This window comes from Mus pahari, chromosome 5 (assembly GCF_900095145.1).
Source record: "Mus pahari chromosome 5, PAHARI_EIJ_v1.1, whole genome shotgun sequence".
NCBI classification, from domain to species: domain Eukaryota; kingdom Metazoa; phylum Chordata; class Mammalia; order Rodentia; family Muridae; genus Mus; species Mus pahari.
Window position 1 is genome coordinate 94,656,851 of NC_034594.1, and position 15,035 is coordinate 94,671,885.

At 36.5% G+C, this 15,035-nt stretch overlaps 1 protein-coding gene across 2 annotated transcripts in view; it reads right to left on the bottom strand.

Annotated features, from left to right (window-relative positions):
• Positions 1-15,035, bottom strand: part of Ptpn4 (protein tyrosine phosphatase non-receptor type 4) — a 168,477-nt gene that overhangs the window by 105,002 nt on the left and 48,440 nt on the right. The window contains exons 3-5 of one of the 2 annotated variants that reach the window (XM_021197760.2): positions 10,848-10,955; positions 2,711-2,753; positions 2,531-2,609 (exon numbers count right to left, since the gene is read on the bottom strand). In XM_021197760.2, the coding sequence (XP_021053419.1) occupies positions 2,531-2,609; positions 2,711-2,753; positions 10,848-10,955 (230 nt within the window). The remainder of the gene's footprint in view (positions 1-2,530; positions 2,610-2,710; positions 2,754-10,847; positions 10,956-15,035) is intronic. The other variant, XM_029539304.1, reaches the window with a different exon arrangement.

Sequence of the window (15,035 nt, forward strand, 5' to 3'; positions counted from 1 at the left end):
TAAACTGAATATTGGACCTGGCTGTGGTTTGAATGTAAAATTCCCCACCCTACCCCCGCCCCCCGGCTCAGGAATTTGAACACTTGGTATCCAGCTGGTGCTGCTCCTGTGGAAGGTTGTGGATCATTAAACGGTCAGAGCCTTCCTAGAAGAAGTGAAGGCAGTCTGTGAGGTTTAATAACCCACACCTACTTTCTGTTCTCTGCTTTCTGCTTATGGATGTTAATAACACGAGCTGCCTCTAGCTCTTTCTTCCTTGCCTATCCTGTCATGATGGCCTGTAATCAATCCTAAACTCCAAGTGAAAATAAGCCCTCTTCCCTTAAGTTGTTTCAAGTATCTAATCAAAGCAACAAGGGAAATAACTATGACAATGTAGCTGACAGTAGTTTAGTATTAACAGATATCATAAACATTAAAAAATGTTAGAAATCTCATTTTAATTTGTTGATGTTTTAACTGTGTTCCTTATATATATAGCTGGAAATGAAAAGTAATTTATACTGTTTTATAACTAAAATTGTTCATTAATTCTGACTAATTTCCTTGGAGTTCCTGCAAAATTAGGAAAATTTTGAATATACTGAATATTACTTAAAATGATAAAAGATTATTTTAAATATTTAACATCAGCAACATACTTGCTAAATTTAATATGTAAATTGCATTGTGAGATAAAATAAAGCATGGTTGTAAAGGAGGAAAAGGCAACAACAAAACCTAAGAGCTATAATAGTAAACTAAAGACATTTATTACTGGTTGCGAATATTCCACTCCAGGGTCTTCTTACCATCAAAAAAGCATCAGCAAACAGAAAAGATTTTCAAGAACTACATTTTTAACATCAACCCAGCCACAAAAATTTGACCTACAATCTGTCCTGATTACAAGATATGCTGGGGCAAGGATAGCACAGAACTTGTGAGAGTGGCCAACACATGAGTGGATCAATTTAAGCCCACACCACAAATGGGAACCCATGCCTGGCACTGCCTGGTTGGCCAGAAAACAGGACAGACCATGATCCTTAATTATATTCTGCTATACTCATAGCCTAGCCCAATTATTATCAGAGATGCATCATCCAGCAACTGAAGGGAGCTGATGTAGAGACCCATACCCAGACCCTAGGCAGAGCCAGAGGAACCCTGCAGAAGAGATGGAATGATTGTAGGAGCCAGAGGAAATCACAAGAACATAGCACACAGAATCGATTATCAGGGCTCATAGGAGCTCACAGAAACTGAAGCAATAAACATGGCCTCTGTAGGGAAACAGAGGAGGAGTTGATCTGGGGGAGATAGTAAGCAAGCAGAGAGACTGGGAGTAACACATGAGAGAAGAATAAAAAGCTGATATCATTGACATTGTAGTTATTGTTTTTTTTTTTTAAAAAGCTTCAATTATTACTGAGAACTCTACAAATATCGAGAAATAGCAGTGTATACTAATTTAATAGCTTTATTCTTCTGGTACTCCATTCTATTGCATCACTAAAGTAATGCTGACAAGTCGTCCAGGCATTGCCAGCCATGGGCTCCCACTTGTCGTATGAGGCTAAACTGAACCACTCACAGGTTAGCCGTTCCCACAAGTTCTGTGCTACCCCTGTCCCAGCACAACCTGCAGGCAGGACAGACTGAAGGTCAAAGATTTTTTGGCTGGGATGAATTTCCGCCTATGTCCTTATATCTGGGAAGTGTACAAAGGGAATAGTGTTCTAATTTTTTTCATTTTAATCACTAATTCTGCATATCACCAAATATAGTAATCTACACTTATACAGCTTACTGTAATGACTGTCATTATTTTACTAACTTAAACCCTAAACATTTTACCTAATTCTCAAGGACAGTGCTGAAATGATCATATGGGTCATTCTTGAGTACTTTCTCAAGTAGAAGTGACTTTGAATGTGGGGGCTGAGGAGATGGCTCAGCAGTTAAGAGCACTGACTGCTCTTCCAGAGGTCCAGAGTTCAAAACCCAGCAACCACATAGTGGCTCACAACCATCTGTAATGAAATCTGACGCCCTCTTCTGGTGTGTCTGAAGACAGTTACAGTGTACTTACTATAATTATTAATAATTAAATAAATCTTTAGAAAGTTTTTAAAAAATACATCCTGTCCATGATGGCTATATGCATATTTTAGAAATTTTATGTTGTACTTAGTGAAAAAGAAAGAAAAAGATAAGACTATGCTTTTGCATGAAAATATCTATCCACACAGCAAACACTCTCAGTGTGCAGCATGCATCCCTTGGATGCATTCCAGTGCCGCCTCACTTCTTCCTCTAAACTCAGCAGTGCTGCCTGGGCTGGATGAGCTGGCTCTGGGTGTCCAACCCCTATCTGCTCTCTCACTCATGGAGGAAACAGTCACCTCGGAACATTTATAAACTTTCTATATGCTAGTTTGGAAGTTCAAATTTTTAGCATGGTTATTTACTTTTGGCCTAGTTAATTTTGTTTTTTCATATTAGATCTCCGGCAATGGTTTCAAAAGAAATAGTTCCATAAACCAACCTTGTATACTCTTCTTGTAACTTGTTGGGGTCACTTACAAAGAATTTGACTCTAAAGTTCAAATTGTAAGGTGATCCTCCTAGAATTAACAAAAACAGCTGTAATTAATCAGATTATATTAGTCCATCATCTTTATAAGGAATATTTGCAAAACATCGAGTAAATAATACGTATGCTCACTCTTTAGCTGCTTCCTTATTGGTTTGTTTGGATCCAGCCACCTCTGAAAAAATAAAGAAGAGAGATTTCTTTTTTCCCCTGAAGAAGTAGCATATCAGTTATTGCAAATCTGCTCCACTTGAAGACTGCATTTTTGAAAAGGGTTTAATGAAAAAAAGTAAACTAGAAGTAATGTTTTTTACTGACTGCTAGTGATGTAGAAGGTGATACTATTCCTTGGCAGGTACATCTGGGCTGCATGAGAAAGGGAGTCAAGAACGAATATGGGTGCAAGCCAGTAAGCAAAATTTTCAGGGTTTCTGTGTCATGCTCCTTCCTTAATGTCCCCTGCTAGACTGTAACCTATTAGACAAAATAAACTCCTCTGCCCCAAGGTACTTTTGCTCAAACTGTTGCATTAAAGCAAATTAATACAGTCATAAACTATTTTAATGATTATCTAAATGTGAGATTAATCTACTCAAAGCCTAATGTCCTTGTTCAGTTCTCCTTCAAAGTAAAACATCCTGATACAAGAAACATAAGTACTTAAATAAATATGGGGACACAGCTTAGAAATAATATAATAATAAGCACTGAGAAACTTAACACTTATGAATGACATAAGTGAGACAGGACGTAGGGTCTTGATTAAAACATCAAGGTGGAACACTAATAACATGTAATGCCGGGTTGTTAAATGACAGAGTTTACAGTAAAAAAAAAAAAAATCATCAAATAAAGACAAAAACAAAAAACAAAATCCTAGGAAGGGGCTGGAAAGATGGCTCAGTGAGAATGGCACTGGTAGCCAAGTCTGATACCCTGACATTAATCCCGTAAAGTCACGGGGTGGAGGGAGACTTGATTCTCAAGAGTTGTTCTCTGACTGCCACGCATGTGCTGTAGCACAGGTGCACACCATCATACATACACCCACAATAAGTAAACATAAAAAACCAAAATGAAACAATTCAAAAACAAATCAACCCACACACACACAAAAAAAATCTTATACACCAAGAAGAAAAAGACCAATGTTAATAGAGAAACAGACAATGGACAGTAAGTTCATAACTAGGGGATAAATAGCATTTAAATATGTAAAGATAGTCAATCTTGATCACAATTTTTAAAAAATTAAAATCAATGTATGCTAGATTCTCATGGACTGTAAGCTGAAGTAACTGTTTTCTTCAGTGTTTCTGTCAGATATTTTGTCACAGCAATACAAAAGTAATGAATCCTGCGGGAAAACTTATAATGTGGCCCTAATGTACTGTCCAGTCCTTTTCTACTTCAACTTGAAGGCTGTACCCTAAGCATTTAAGGTAAATCTAGTGGTAATGAACTCCCTCCTCTGTCATTTACCTGAGATGAGAATGCCTTAACCCACCCTGGCACCTTATTTTGTTTTGTGAGACTAAGTCTTACTATGTAACCAGCTTGGCTTTATATCCAAGTCTTCTGAGACAACAGGTATCATACTTGGCATTCCCTCACACTTGAAGTCATTTTGCTGGATAGAGACTCTGTCTGTTCCTGTGGGGTTTTCTACTGTTTTAACTATATATTCCACTGCCTCTGGCTTGCAAGGTTTGTACCAAGATTGCCTATTACACTGAAGATCCTCTGCACCTGCTGAGTCATTTCTCTCTCACTTCTTTCAAGATTCTCTTTGCCAACAGTTGTTGTTTTTCCAGACAGGGTCTCTCTGTATAACAGGCTGTCCTGAAACTTGCTTTGTATACCAGGCTGCCTCGAACTGTCAGAGATCCCCTTGTCTCTGCCTCCCAAGTGCTGGGGTTCAATGTGTATGCCACCACCACCACCCGTTTTGCTAACAGTTTTTAACCACCCAGATATTTCTTCAATTTGGGGGGCTTTGGGCTATTAACTTCTTCAAATAACATCTTTACCCTTCTCTTCTCTCCACCTTCTGGAGGTATTCCTCTGGCTTGATTTTTCTACTAATCCTCCTTAAGATTTCCTGAATGTTGTTAATGGCATGCACATACCAGCACAGGTATACTATGTGCTGTAACCAAAAGCAAATGTGGAAAAAAAGCAAATCTATTCTTGAAAAACAAAACAAACAAAACTGCAGTAGGTGAGATTTACACCTTCCTAGTTCTTTGGCCAACGGCAAACCCTGTTTATGAGGCAGGCAATGTGCTTGAGATGTCAGAGGACAGAAAGGCAGAACTGTAGATAACTGGGGGTGAGTTTTGAAAGGGAGAAATCAATGAGAAGCCAAGGTCCAGACAAGCGTAGACTTACAAGCCATGAGGACTTTTGCTGAGAGATAATATACTGTGTATAGAAGGATCCAAGAGTTCCCCAACAACAACAACAAAAAAATACCCAACCAAAAAAACAACAAAAACCAGCCAAAAAGTTTTAGAAAAGGAGTAAAGACCCAGCAAAATGGCTTAGTGGATAAAGGCACCACCAAACCTGACCATCCAAGGTAGATGGACTCAGTGGAAGGAGAGAACTAACTACCACCAAATTGTTCTCTGACTGTCCCACACTATATGCACACACACACAAAAATATTCACAATTCTTCTTCCTTGGCATCCTGTGTGTTGAAACTATAAGAACAAATAACTGTTTACAAGAAGTTACCTTTTGTACTATATTATTACCAATAGTTGATAATAATCACCAATTATTTGTCTATGTTGAGGTTCTGGGGATTGAACCTAAGACTTTATATATGCTAGGCAAGTGCATTACCACTGAAATATATTTCCAAGCCTTTTATACATTTAATTTTGAGATGGGGTCTTATCAAGGCTGACCTTGAACTCTTTCGTAATACTCATAGTCCTTGGAGTTGTGATTTAACTCAGTTTCTCAAGTAGCTAAGTGCATCACCTTGAAATTCTTATCTCTGCCATCAGACCAACTAGGAATATTTACTTCATTGATTCCAGTGGATGTATACTTTCATTTCATTTCATTTCCCTAAGGCAAATCAGCTGGTGTTTAGCAAATATTCTTTTTCTTTCTTTTTTTTTTTTTGTTTGGTTTTTTGTTTGTTGCAAATATTCTTTTTCATACTGAAAGGGTACTTTTGCTTTGGTTTTTCACTATGGATGGATATTAAATTTTATCTTATATAAATAATGCTTCGATTATTTAGCTTTCAAAAAACAAAAAAATGCTGTGACCTAGGGCTCACAGCACAGTTGATAGTGAAAGGTTCAGATGGGGGAAAAGACAAACCTCCCTTGTTACTGCTATTAAGCCATGTCCTAGTGATCCCTTGCAGTGCAACAATGAATAGGAAATAATGATGAACAAACAGAAGAATAAAGACTGGACAGGAAAAGGTAAAAATGCCTACATGATATAATAATTTACCAGTGCACACTAGGAATAATAAAACAAACTACTAGAATAAAAGTTTACCAAAGGGCTGATGAGATGGCTCAGCAGTTAAGAGCACCAACTGCTCTTCCAGAGGTCATGAGTTCAAATCCCAGCAACCACATGGTGACTCACAACCATCTGTAATGAGAAACAAAGAACCTAATGGCCAGGAGAGAGTAGGGCCAGAGTAAGAAGGAGAAAAGGAAGGGGGGAAAATGTTTACCAAAAATACAAGATTATGACACGATTAATTGGATGCCCTGGGTTTATACAAAGGAATAAGGTAGTTTTAAAATCTGGAGATCAATATAACTTAGCAACTTAGTAAACTATGTGGAAAATCACCTAGAATTTACAAAATGCTGCTGGAATGAGTTGGTTCAAGTCTATTCCCTGAAATCTCACTCAACTATCTATAGTCACATCAATACAGCCTATGACTTTATCTCCTACTTCGCTCCAGCACTCACTCGCTTTTCTTCATTCCCAATTACTACTTTTCTTTCTTCTTTGGGACAGAGTTTCTCTGTGTAGCCCTAGCTATGCTGGAACTCACTTTGTAGACCAGGCTGGTCTCAATCTCAGAGGTTCTCCTGCCTTTGTCTCCCAAATGCTGAAATTAAAAGTGCACGCCACAATTCTTAGCTATTACTTCTCAAAATGATTTCACTATTCCAACAATCTTCTAACTGTCTTTAATTTGCTACCTTAGGTCAGTGGCTATACTACAAGCAGACAGCTATAGGATTCAAAGGAACTTCATAGTCTCATGTATTGCTTAAAGCCTATCTTTTTACCTATCACTGCATTATAGTAAAATGAAATTTCAACAGAGTCCTCAAATGTAGCATTCTTGTATGGTCACTTTGAAAACCTTGAATTTCTGTATATACTGCTGCTTCTTTCTGAAATATCCTGATTCTTGAGTTCTTCTGTCACTCTCCCAAAAAAAAGTTAAGACAGAGCCCACTATCACTACTAAGGACACTCAGTAGGCTACCAAAGAAATGTGTACAATCAGAAATAAGACTCTAAAGTATGACAGAAGAAACATCTTTCAAAAGAAAACAGAATACTAACATTTGAAATATAAGCAAGTATATTAGCCACTTATGCCAAATCACAAATTGGTTAAAAAAAAAAAAATGACTATCTTCTATGTGACCTGTACTATATCTCCTCCTGTGTAATTTTCATGTAATCCAAAGTTTGAAAATCACAAAGTTAGAGAGGAACCAACAAAGTATGTCTATAATACAAACTAAAAACCTGAAGGAACCTCAAGCTAACAGTTATCTATAATCTAACCTTTGTCCTACTGACAGACATTGTAATTGAATGTAGAAAAAGAAACAAAAAAAGGGAAATGCACAAGAATCATAAACTTAACAGCATGCTGATAAATGAACCTTAACTACTTTTAAAATTATGTATAATAAATATTATATAATTCATTGCTTTCCTCAATAAAATATACTTAGTGCAGATTATTATTGTATATTATATTAAATCAGTGGCAGAGCACACCTGTAACCCAGCAGTAGAAACTGAGACAAGATTGAGGGTTCTAAGCAAGCATGGTCTACATGATGGCACCCTGTTCAAAAGACAAAGAGAAAAAAACAAAAGACAAAAGAACAAAACAAATCATCTAACCAAGTCAAGTATATAATGGCAAAAGCTTAAGTGGTAAATGTTTAAGATTACAAACTCCAAAAACCCAAAGCTTATCTGTATGTAAGCAAGAAATATGCTCAAGAGACAGTGAGATAAGATTCTGTATTTGTTGTAAAACAAAATAAAAGATTTAGATGTCATTTGCATTTTAATAACTTCAATTAAATTTCAATACCTATTTGCCAAAGGCAAGAATAACTTCCATATTCAAAAACTAGTATGTGTGTGTGTATATTATATATAAACTATATACATAATACATATAACACAAGTATTTTAGATTTAAAACTACAAACAGATGGGAATTTTGAGAATATTTCTTTTGATCAGCGATAATAATCTCATTTCATGCCTATCACCATTTTTCTCTTTTACTGTGTATGGGGTGAATGCACACCACAGCATGCATTTGGAGGGCAGAGGGCAGTACCGTTGAATTAGTTCTCTCTTCTACTTTTTACAGAGGTTCCGAGATAAAACTCTGTTTGGCAGGCTTATATGCCAAATGCTTTTAGCTCCTGTGCCACTAGGCCTATTATCTCTTGAGGAAATTTCAATTGAAAAGAAAGCATAGGATTTGTTAGACAGAAGAGAGTTAACATCCTTTCTTGGTTAACTAATCAATTTTTCATGAAATTTTTAATACTTTTATAAGCATTTATTTTTCATTTAAAAACAATACTTTTATTTATAGTAAGAATGAACTGCTAAACAGTTAATTAACAAATCTACAATAAATGCTTCATAAATATTATTCCTAGTCTTTTTTCTTTAAAGAATGGAAGCCCTTTCTTTTAATATATTAATTATCCTTAAAGGCCTTAAGATAATTTCACTGTGACAATCGGAGGGCTGGAGAAATGGCTCAATGGGTAAGAATGCTTACTGTGCAAACATGAAGACCTGAGTCTGAACCCTTAGCACCCACATAAAAACTTGGCATGGCTGTTTCTGCCTATAACCCCAGGCATTAGAGGATAGAGACAAGTAGATGGAAAAGCTTGCTGGTAAAACGCCCTCACCAAAACAGTAAGCTTCCAGTTCAGTAAGAAATCCTACCTTAAAACAAGGTAGAGAATGATAGAGGAAGACATCCCACTTCCTGTTCTGTCCACACCCACACATTCATATACATGCAATACATGCGCACACATACACCAATTAATAGTGAGACACTATAAGAACTGAACTCCTAAAACTTCCTTAAATCTAGATAGGTCGGGGCTGGTGAGATGGCTCAGTGGGTAAGAGCACCCGACTGCTCTTCCGAAGGTCCAGAGTTCAAATCCCAGCAACCACATGGTGGCTCACAACCATCCGTAACAAGATCTGATGCCCTCTTCTGGAGTGTCTGAAGACAGCTACAATGTACTTACATATAATAAATAAATAAATCTTTAAAAAAAAAAAAAAATCTAGATAGGTCTTTCTAAACATTCAAATATAAAGTTCTATGGTATAAATAACAGTTCTATGTTGTTGTTGTTGTTGTTGTTGTTGTTGTTGTTGTTGTTGTTTTAATGAGCACAGGTAATTAGGAGGAACAAGTTTTTAGTTTTATTAATGTCAAACGTAACTCAGGATTTACCTCCTTGGATTCAAATAATGACTTAAAGTGTTTAAATATGAATGTTACACTGAAATTTTTCCAACACCTCTTTTAAAAGAACTTAAAATTCTCTTAACCATTCTATTAAAACAGCCTTATAAATGGAATTTGTAATTTATTTAATTTATACATATGTATGTTTGCCCACATGAGTCTATGTGTACCATGTGTGTTGGAGCCTACAGAGGCCAGAAGAGGCCATTAGATCCCATAGAATTAGACTTGCAGGGGCTTGTGAGCTGTCATATGTGTGCTGGAAAATAAACATAAGTCTTCTGCAAGAGGAGGATGCTAGCTGAGCTATCCCTCCAAATCAATGAATAGAATATTAAAACACTGATTCAGAGAACCCTGTCTTCAATTTACAATTTTTCTAAACAGTACAAAATCTTTCTTTCAAAATATACTCCTCTTGAGGAGGTGTGGTAGCACACCTATAATCTCAACACTGATGGGCTGAGAACCCAGTATGAGGCCACTGTGGACTACTGAAGCAACACTTTGTATTTGAAACAAGAGAAAATAAAAACCGAAAACAGAATTGTGTTACATTAACCAATATGATAGCATGTTTTTGTTAACTCTATCATAGTCTAACCACTTAAAATTGCAAAGAATGCAGCTAAGATGTGTTAGCATATCCTTCCTCTAGGTTCATAAATGTACTTCTTTAGGGCAGTTTATAATGCTTAATTGTCAAAGTAAATATATCTATGATTCACTCTATCTTTTTTTCTATTTCTCTAACCTCATACTTCTAAGAACCATGAATAGGAATACTAAAGGGTTGTTGAAAACCAAGGAGCTTAAAACTGACGATTTGTGCAACTCTGAAAAGGAATTTCTCATGTGAAAGAATCTTTATAAAATATTCTTCTAAGTTATTCAAATAATATAATTCAAATTATAAATATATTCAAAGAACACAAAATATTCTTTCACAATTTCCACTAACAAATTAAGAATTTTCCTAGAATATCCACACCAAGCCAACCCCAATTTCATTTAAAGCCATGGTTCTCAACCTTCCCAAATGCTGAGACCCTTTAATACAGGTTGTGACCCCAAACCATAAAGTTATTTTCATTGCTACTTCATAACTGTAATTTTGCTACTGTTATACTTGTAATGTATATATTTTGGGAAATAGAAGTTTCCTAAGGGAGTCACTACCCACAGGTGAGAACCACTAATATAAAGGTACCTTATCCTTCATGTTTGGTATTCTCTCTTTAGAGGAATGGGCCTTAGTCTTACTTTTAGGTCTCTGAGATACAATGAAACTAGAACTACACTTACAGGTTGACTTATAGCTATAAATAACAGGAGTGGACTCACACACCCTAAAGTCCCCCAAAAAAGTATAACAGGCAAAAAATTTGAGTCTAATTAGTCAATTAAAAGTACTAAAACTCATTAAATAAAAAAGGGCTTTATATAATGGACACAAAGAAAAACTATAAGGAAATGAAAGGTAACTGCTTAAACTTACTGGGTTATCTGTGGAATCGTCAGCCAACTGTAAACCAAAATAGTCTCGCTCAGTCAAATCAAGATGCTTGAAGACTATATCCAACAGAACTTGCCCCTGATCATGTTTCTGGAAGAGAAATAATATGAAAGCATCTTCAATAGGCTATGTCTTATGATTTTTTTTCCCCTTTTTGAGACAGGATCTCACTAAGTAGCCCTAACTAGGCTTAAACTCACAGAGATACACAGGTGTCTGCCTCCTGAGTGCTAGGATTAAAGGTGTGCACCACCATACCTGGTGCTTTATGCTTTTTAATCTTGCATACATTTTTGTCTTTTTGTTTAATACTACAATGGCCACTGTATTTATATCAACGACTTGGTTGAGAGTAAAGCTTCTCACGTGACATAATACTTTTTAAAGGAAACATTTCATAGAGGAAATAATAAATATGAAAGATAAGAAGCTTTTGATTGAAAAGGCATTCTAAAGACTATTATCCTGGTATTTTTGTTATTTTATATTGTTGCCACAATAACGTATGTATGTGTACATATGTATATAAGTCAATGCTATCTCTCTATGCCCTTTGTTCTTTGTTGAAATTCGATTAGAAAGTTGAATACAGTTTAAATACAGTTTTGTGTCAAAGTGCTAAAAAGCAGAAGATGGGAAAAACTTCACAGGCCTTTGATTTTTCAGAATATAACTTTATAATTATAGAATTTTAGAAAATGTCTCACTTTAACGTTACCATTATTCCCATGTTTCACGGCTACTAAATTTTGCATGACATGATTGAATAATTTACTAAATAATGAGTAAAACTAATAAAACAAAATAATCAACTAGTTCATTAATAATAATAATAGAAATTAAATTGAGGTATCGCAGTGACATCAGGAGTAGATAACAAAAAATGAAATTCAATGAGTAAGATAAAAATATTTAATTACAAAATTGTAAAATGATACATATTATTGGGAAACAATGAGAAAACTGTGCATACAGAAATACTCATCTATGTGTACATGGGGATGTCAGGTTGATGTCAAATATCTACTGTGCTCCTTAATTTTTATATTTGTCTACTTGTGTCTACACAAATGCACATGTACATGCCACAGCACATATGTGGGGATTCGAGTTCAACTTTCAGGAGTGAGTTCTCTCCTTACACCATGTGAGTTGCAGTGATTGAACTCTGAAGTCAAGATTGTTGACAAATACTTCTACCCATTGAGCCATCTTGCCTGCCCCCTCTTTTATTTTTGAACAGCCCAGCTCACCATTGATAATATACTGGATGAACACCAAGTTCCTAGGATCCTCTTGTTTTCATACCCCAGGGCAAAGTTAGAGACCGGTGCTGCCTGCTGTGCTAGCTTTTTATATGAGTACATTTATGAGTATATGAGTATACATTTATGAGTATACATATATGAGTATATTTAGTTAAGCCTTAACACTTGTATTCTTTACACCCAATTGAGCCATCTCCCTAGCCTAAATTCGTAAGTATTAACCAAAAATGGTGACTATATCACCTACTTCTGATACTTTAACAGCAATATAAAATCCAATATTGAAGGAAAAATAGCTTAAACACATCAAGTATGTTCACTAGAAAAACACAATAGTGGTGTATTTTACCACTAAAATGTCCTCTCATTGGCTATAGTAGTCAGAAAAGATTCCAAATAAAGACAGAACAAATCTCAGAGCTGAGGACATATTCTTTTTCATAATATAAAGTATAACTGTAGAGTTAAATCAGCCAATGAGAAACAATCAAGAACTAGGTTCCTCCCTTCTGCCTCATCTGCATTCCAGTGCAGATCTCATATCTGATAATGTTCAAGAGAACAAACATACTTGTAAAGTTATCACACAAAAAGACTACATATCATGTCTTACTGGTCAAAATTGTGTCAAGACTGACAACCAATGGAAGGAAGTATGTGCTACAAACAGTGTTGGTGCCTTTTTGGTTAGCAGCATTAAAACAAAATTAAGTACTGCTGCAATCTTCTCTACCCTTTCCCCATTCTGGTTAAATTGGTCCAGGGAAAAGACTAAGAATTACTTCTTAAAAGCTGCTAAGGTTGGGCTGGAGAGATGGTTCAGGAGAATTTGTTGCTATTACAGAGGACCCAGGTTCCATTCCCAGCACCCACATAGTGGCTCACAACCATCTGTAACTCTAGTTCAAGGGGATTTGATGCTCTCTTCCCACCTTCCTGGACAGCAGGCACATAAGTGTCCACAGACATACATGCTGTCAAAACATGTACACACATGAAACAAAATTAATTTTAAAAGAAGCTGCTAGGGAAGTTAGTTGAATGCATTCTTTTCTTTTGAACATGATGGAATATACTCATTTCCTGCTATACCTCCATTATAAATGCAAATAATAAACTGATTAAAACTCATTAAAGTTTTTAAAATTTGAAACAAAAGCTGTCATATGGCTTTGTGTGGTGAAATGGAGATGTTGATAATAAAGACCAAAAGGACTGGAAAGACGGCTAAATGTCTTTGTTGCTCTTGCAATGGACCTGAGTTCAGTTTCTAAAACTCAAATGGTGACTCACACCCATTCATAACTCTAGTTCCAACAGATCAGGGCCCTCTTCTAGCCTCTATAGGCACCAGGTATGCACATGGTGCACAGACATATATGCAGCAAAACATACACATAAAACAAAAAATAAATAAATCTAAAAACCAAAAAGTTCAATTAAGAGAAACTGTATAACTAGTTATTATTTTTGGTGACATAAATTAGAGTATCAAAGATGATAAAGTCATAAGGACCAACTCCAAAATAGTAGATTAGCAAAAAGGGAAGTGACTATAGGTGAGGGGAAAAAATGACACATCAAGAATGTCACGCTTGGGGATGGAGAGATGGCTCAGAGGTTAAGAGCCCTGTCTGCTTATCCAGAGGTCCTGAGTTCAATTCCCAACAAACATATAGTGGCTCACAACCACATGAAATGAGATCTGATGCCCTCTTCTGGCCTGCAGGCATACATAGAGGCAGGCCACTGCATACATAATACACAAATCTTTAAATAATAAAAAAGAGAATGTCACGTTTGTATGTATGAATTAGCAAATGGATTCCTGATGGTGCTAATTGTTGATTTAAAAGGAACAATATTAGAAACACTTCAGTCCAAAAAAGAAGTTCAGTTTCAAAAACAATGACCTTTGAAAAAAAAAGTAGGAGGAAGATTTTAAAACCCCAAGTGAGAGACCAGTGAGATGATTCAGCAATTAAGAGCATTCCTTGGCTACTCTTTCAAAGGACCTGGGTTTAGACACCCCCACACCCACATGACGGCTCACAGCCACCTATATAACTCCAGTTCCAAGGGATTTGATGCTCTCTTTCTGGCCCTCATAGGTACTACATGGTCATGCTGCATATGTGAAGAAAGAGGAACACTCCTCCATTGCTGGTGGGATTACAAGCTTGTACAACCACTCAGGAAGTCAGTCTGGCGGTTCCTCAGAAAGTTGGACAGAGTACTACCGGAGGATCCAGCAATACCTCTCCTGGGCATATACCCAAAAGATGTTCCAACTGGTAATAAGGATACGCTCCACTATGTTCATAGCAGCCTTATTTATAATAGCCAGAAGCTGGAAAGAACCCAGATGTCCCTCAATAGAGAAATGGATACAGAAAATGTGGTACATTTACACAATGGAGTACTACTCAGCTGTTAATGAATTTATGAAGTTCTTGGGCAAATGGATGTATCTGGAGGATATCATCCTGAATGAGGTAACTCAATCACAAGAGAAGTCACTTTATATGCACTCACTGATAAGTGGATATTAGCCCAGAAACTTAGATGACCCAAGATACAATTTGCAAAACACAGGAAAATCAAGAAGAAGGAAGACCAACATGTGGATACTTAGAATAGGGAACAAAATACCCATGGATGGAGTTACAAAGACAAAGTTTGGAGCTAAGACGAAAGGATGGACCATCCAGACACTGTCCCACCCGGGGATCCATCCCATAATCAGCCACCAAACACAGACACTATTGAACATGCCAGCAAGATTTTGCTGAAAGGACTCTGATATAGCTGTCTCATGTGAGGCTATGCCAGTGCCTGGCAAATACAGAAGTGGATGTTCACAGTCATCTATTAGATGGAACACAGGGCCCCCAATGAAGGA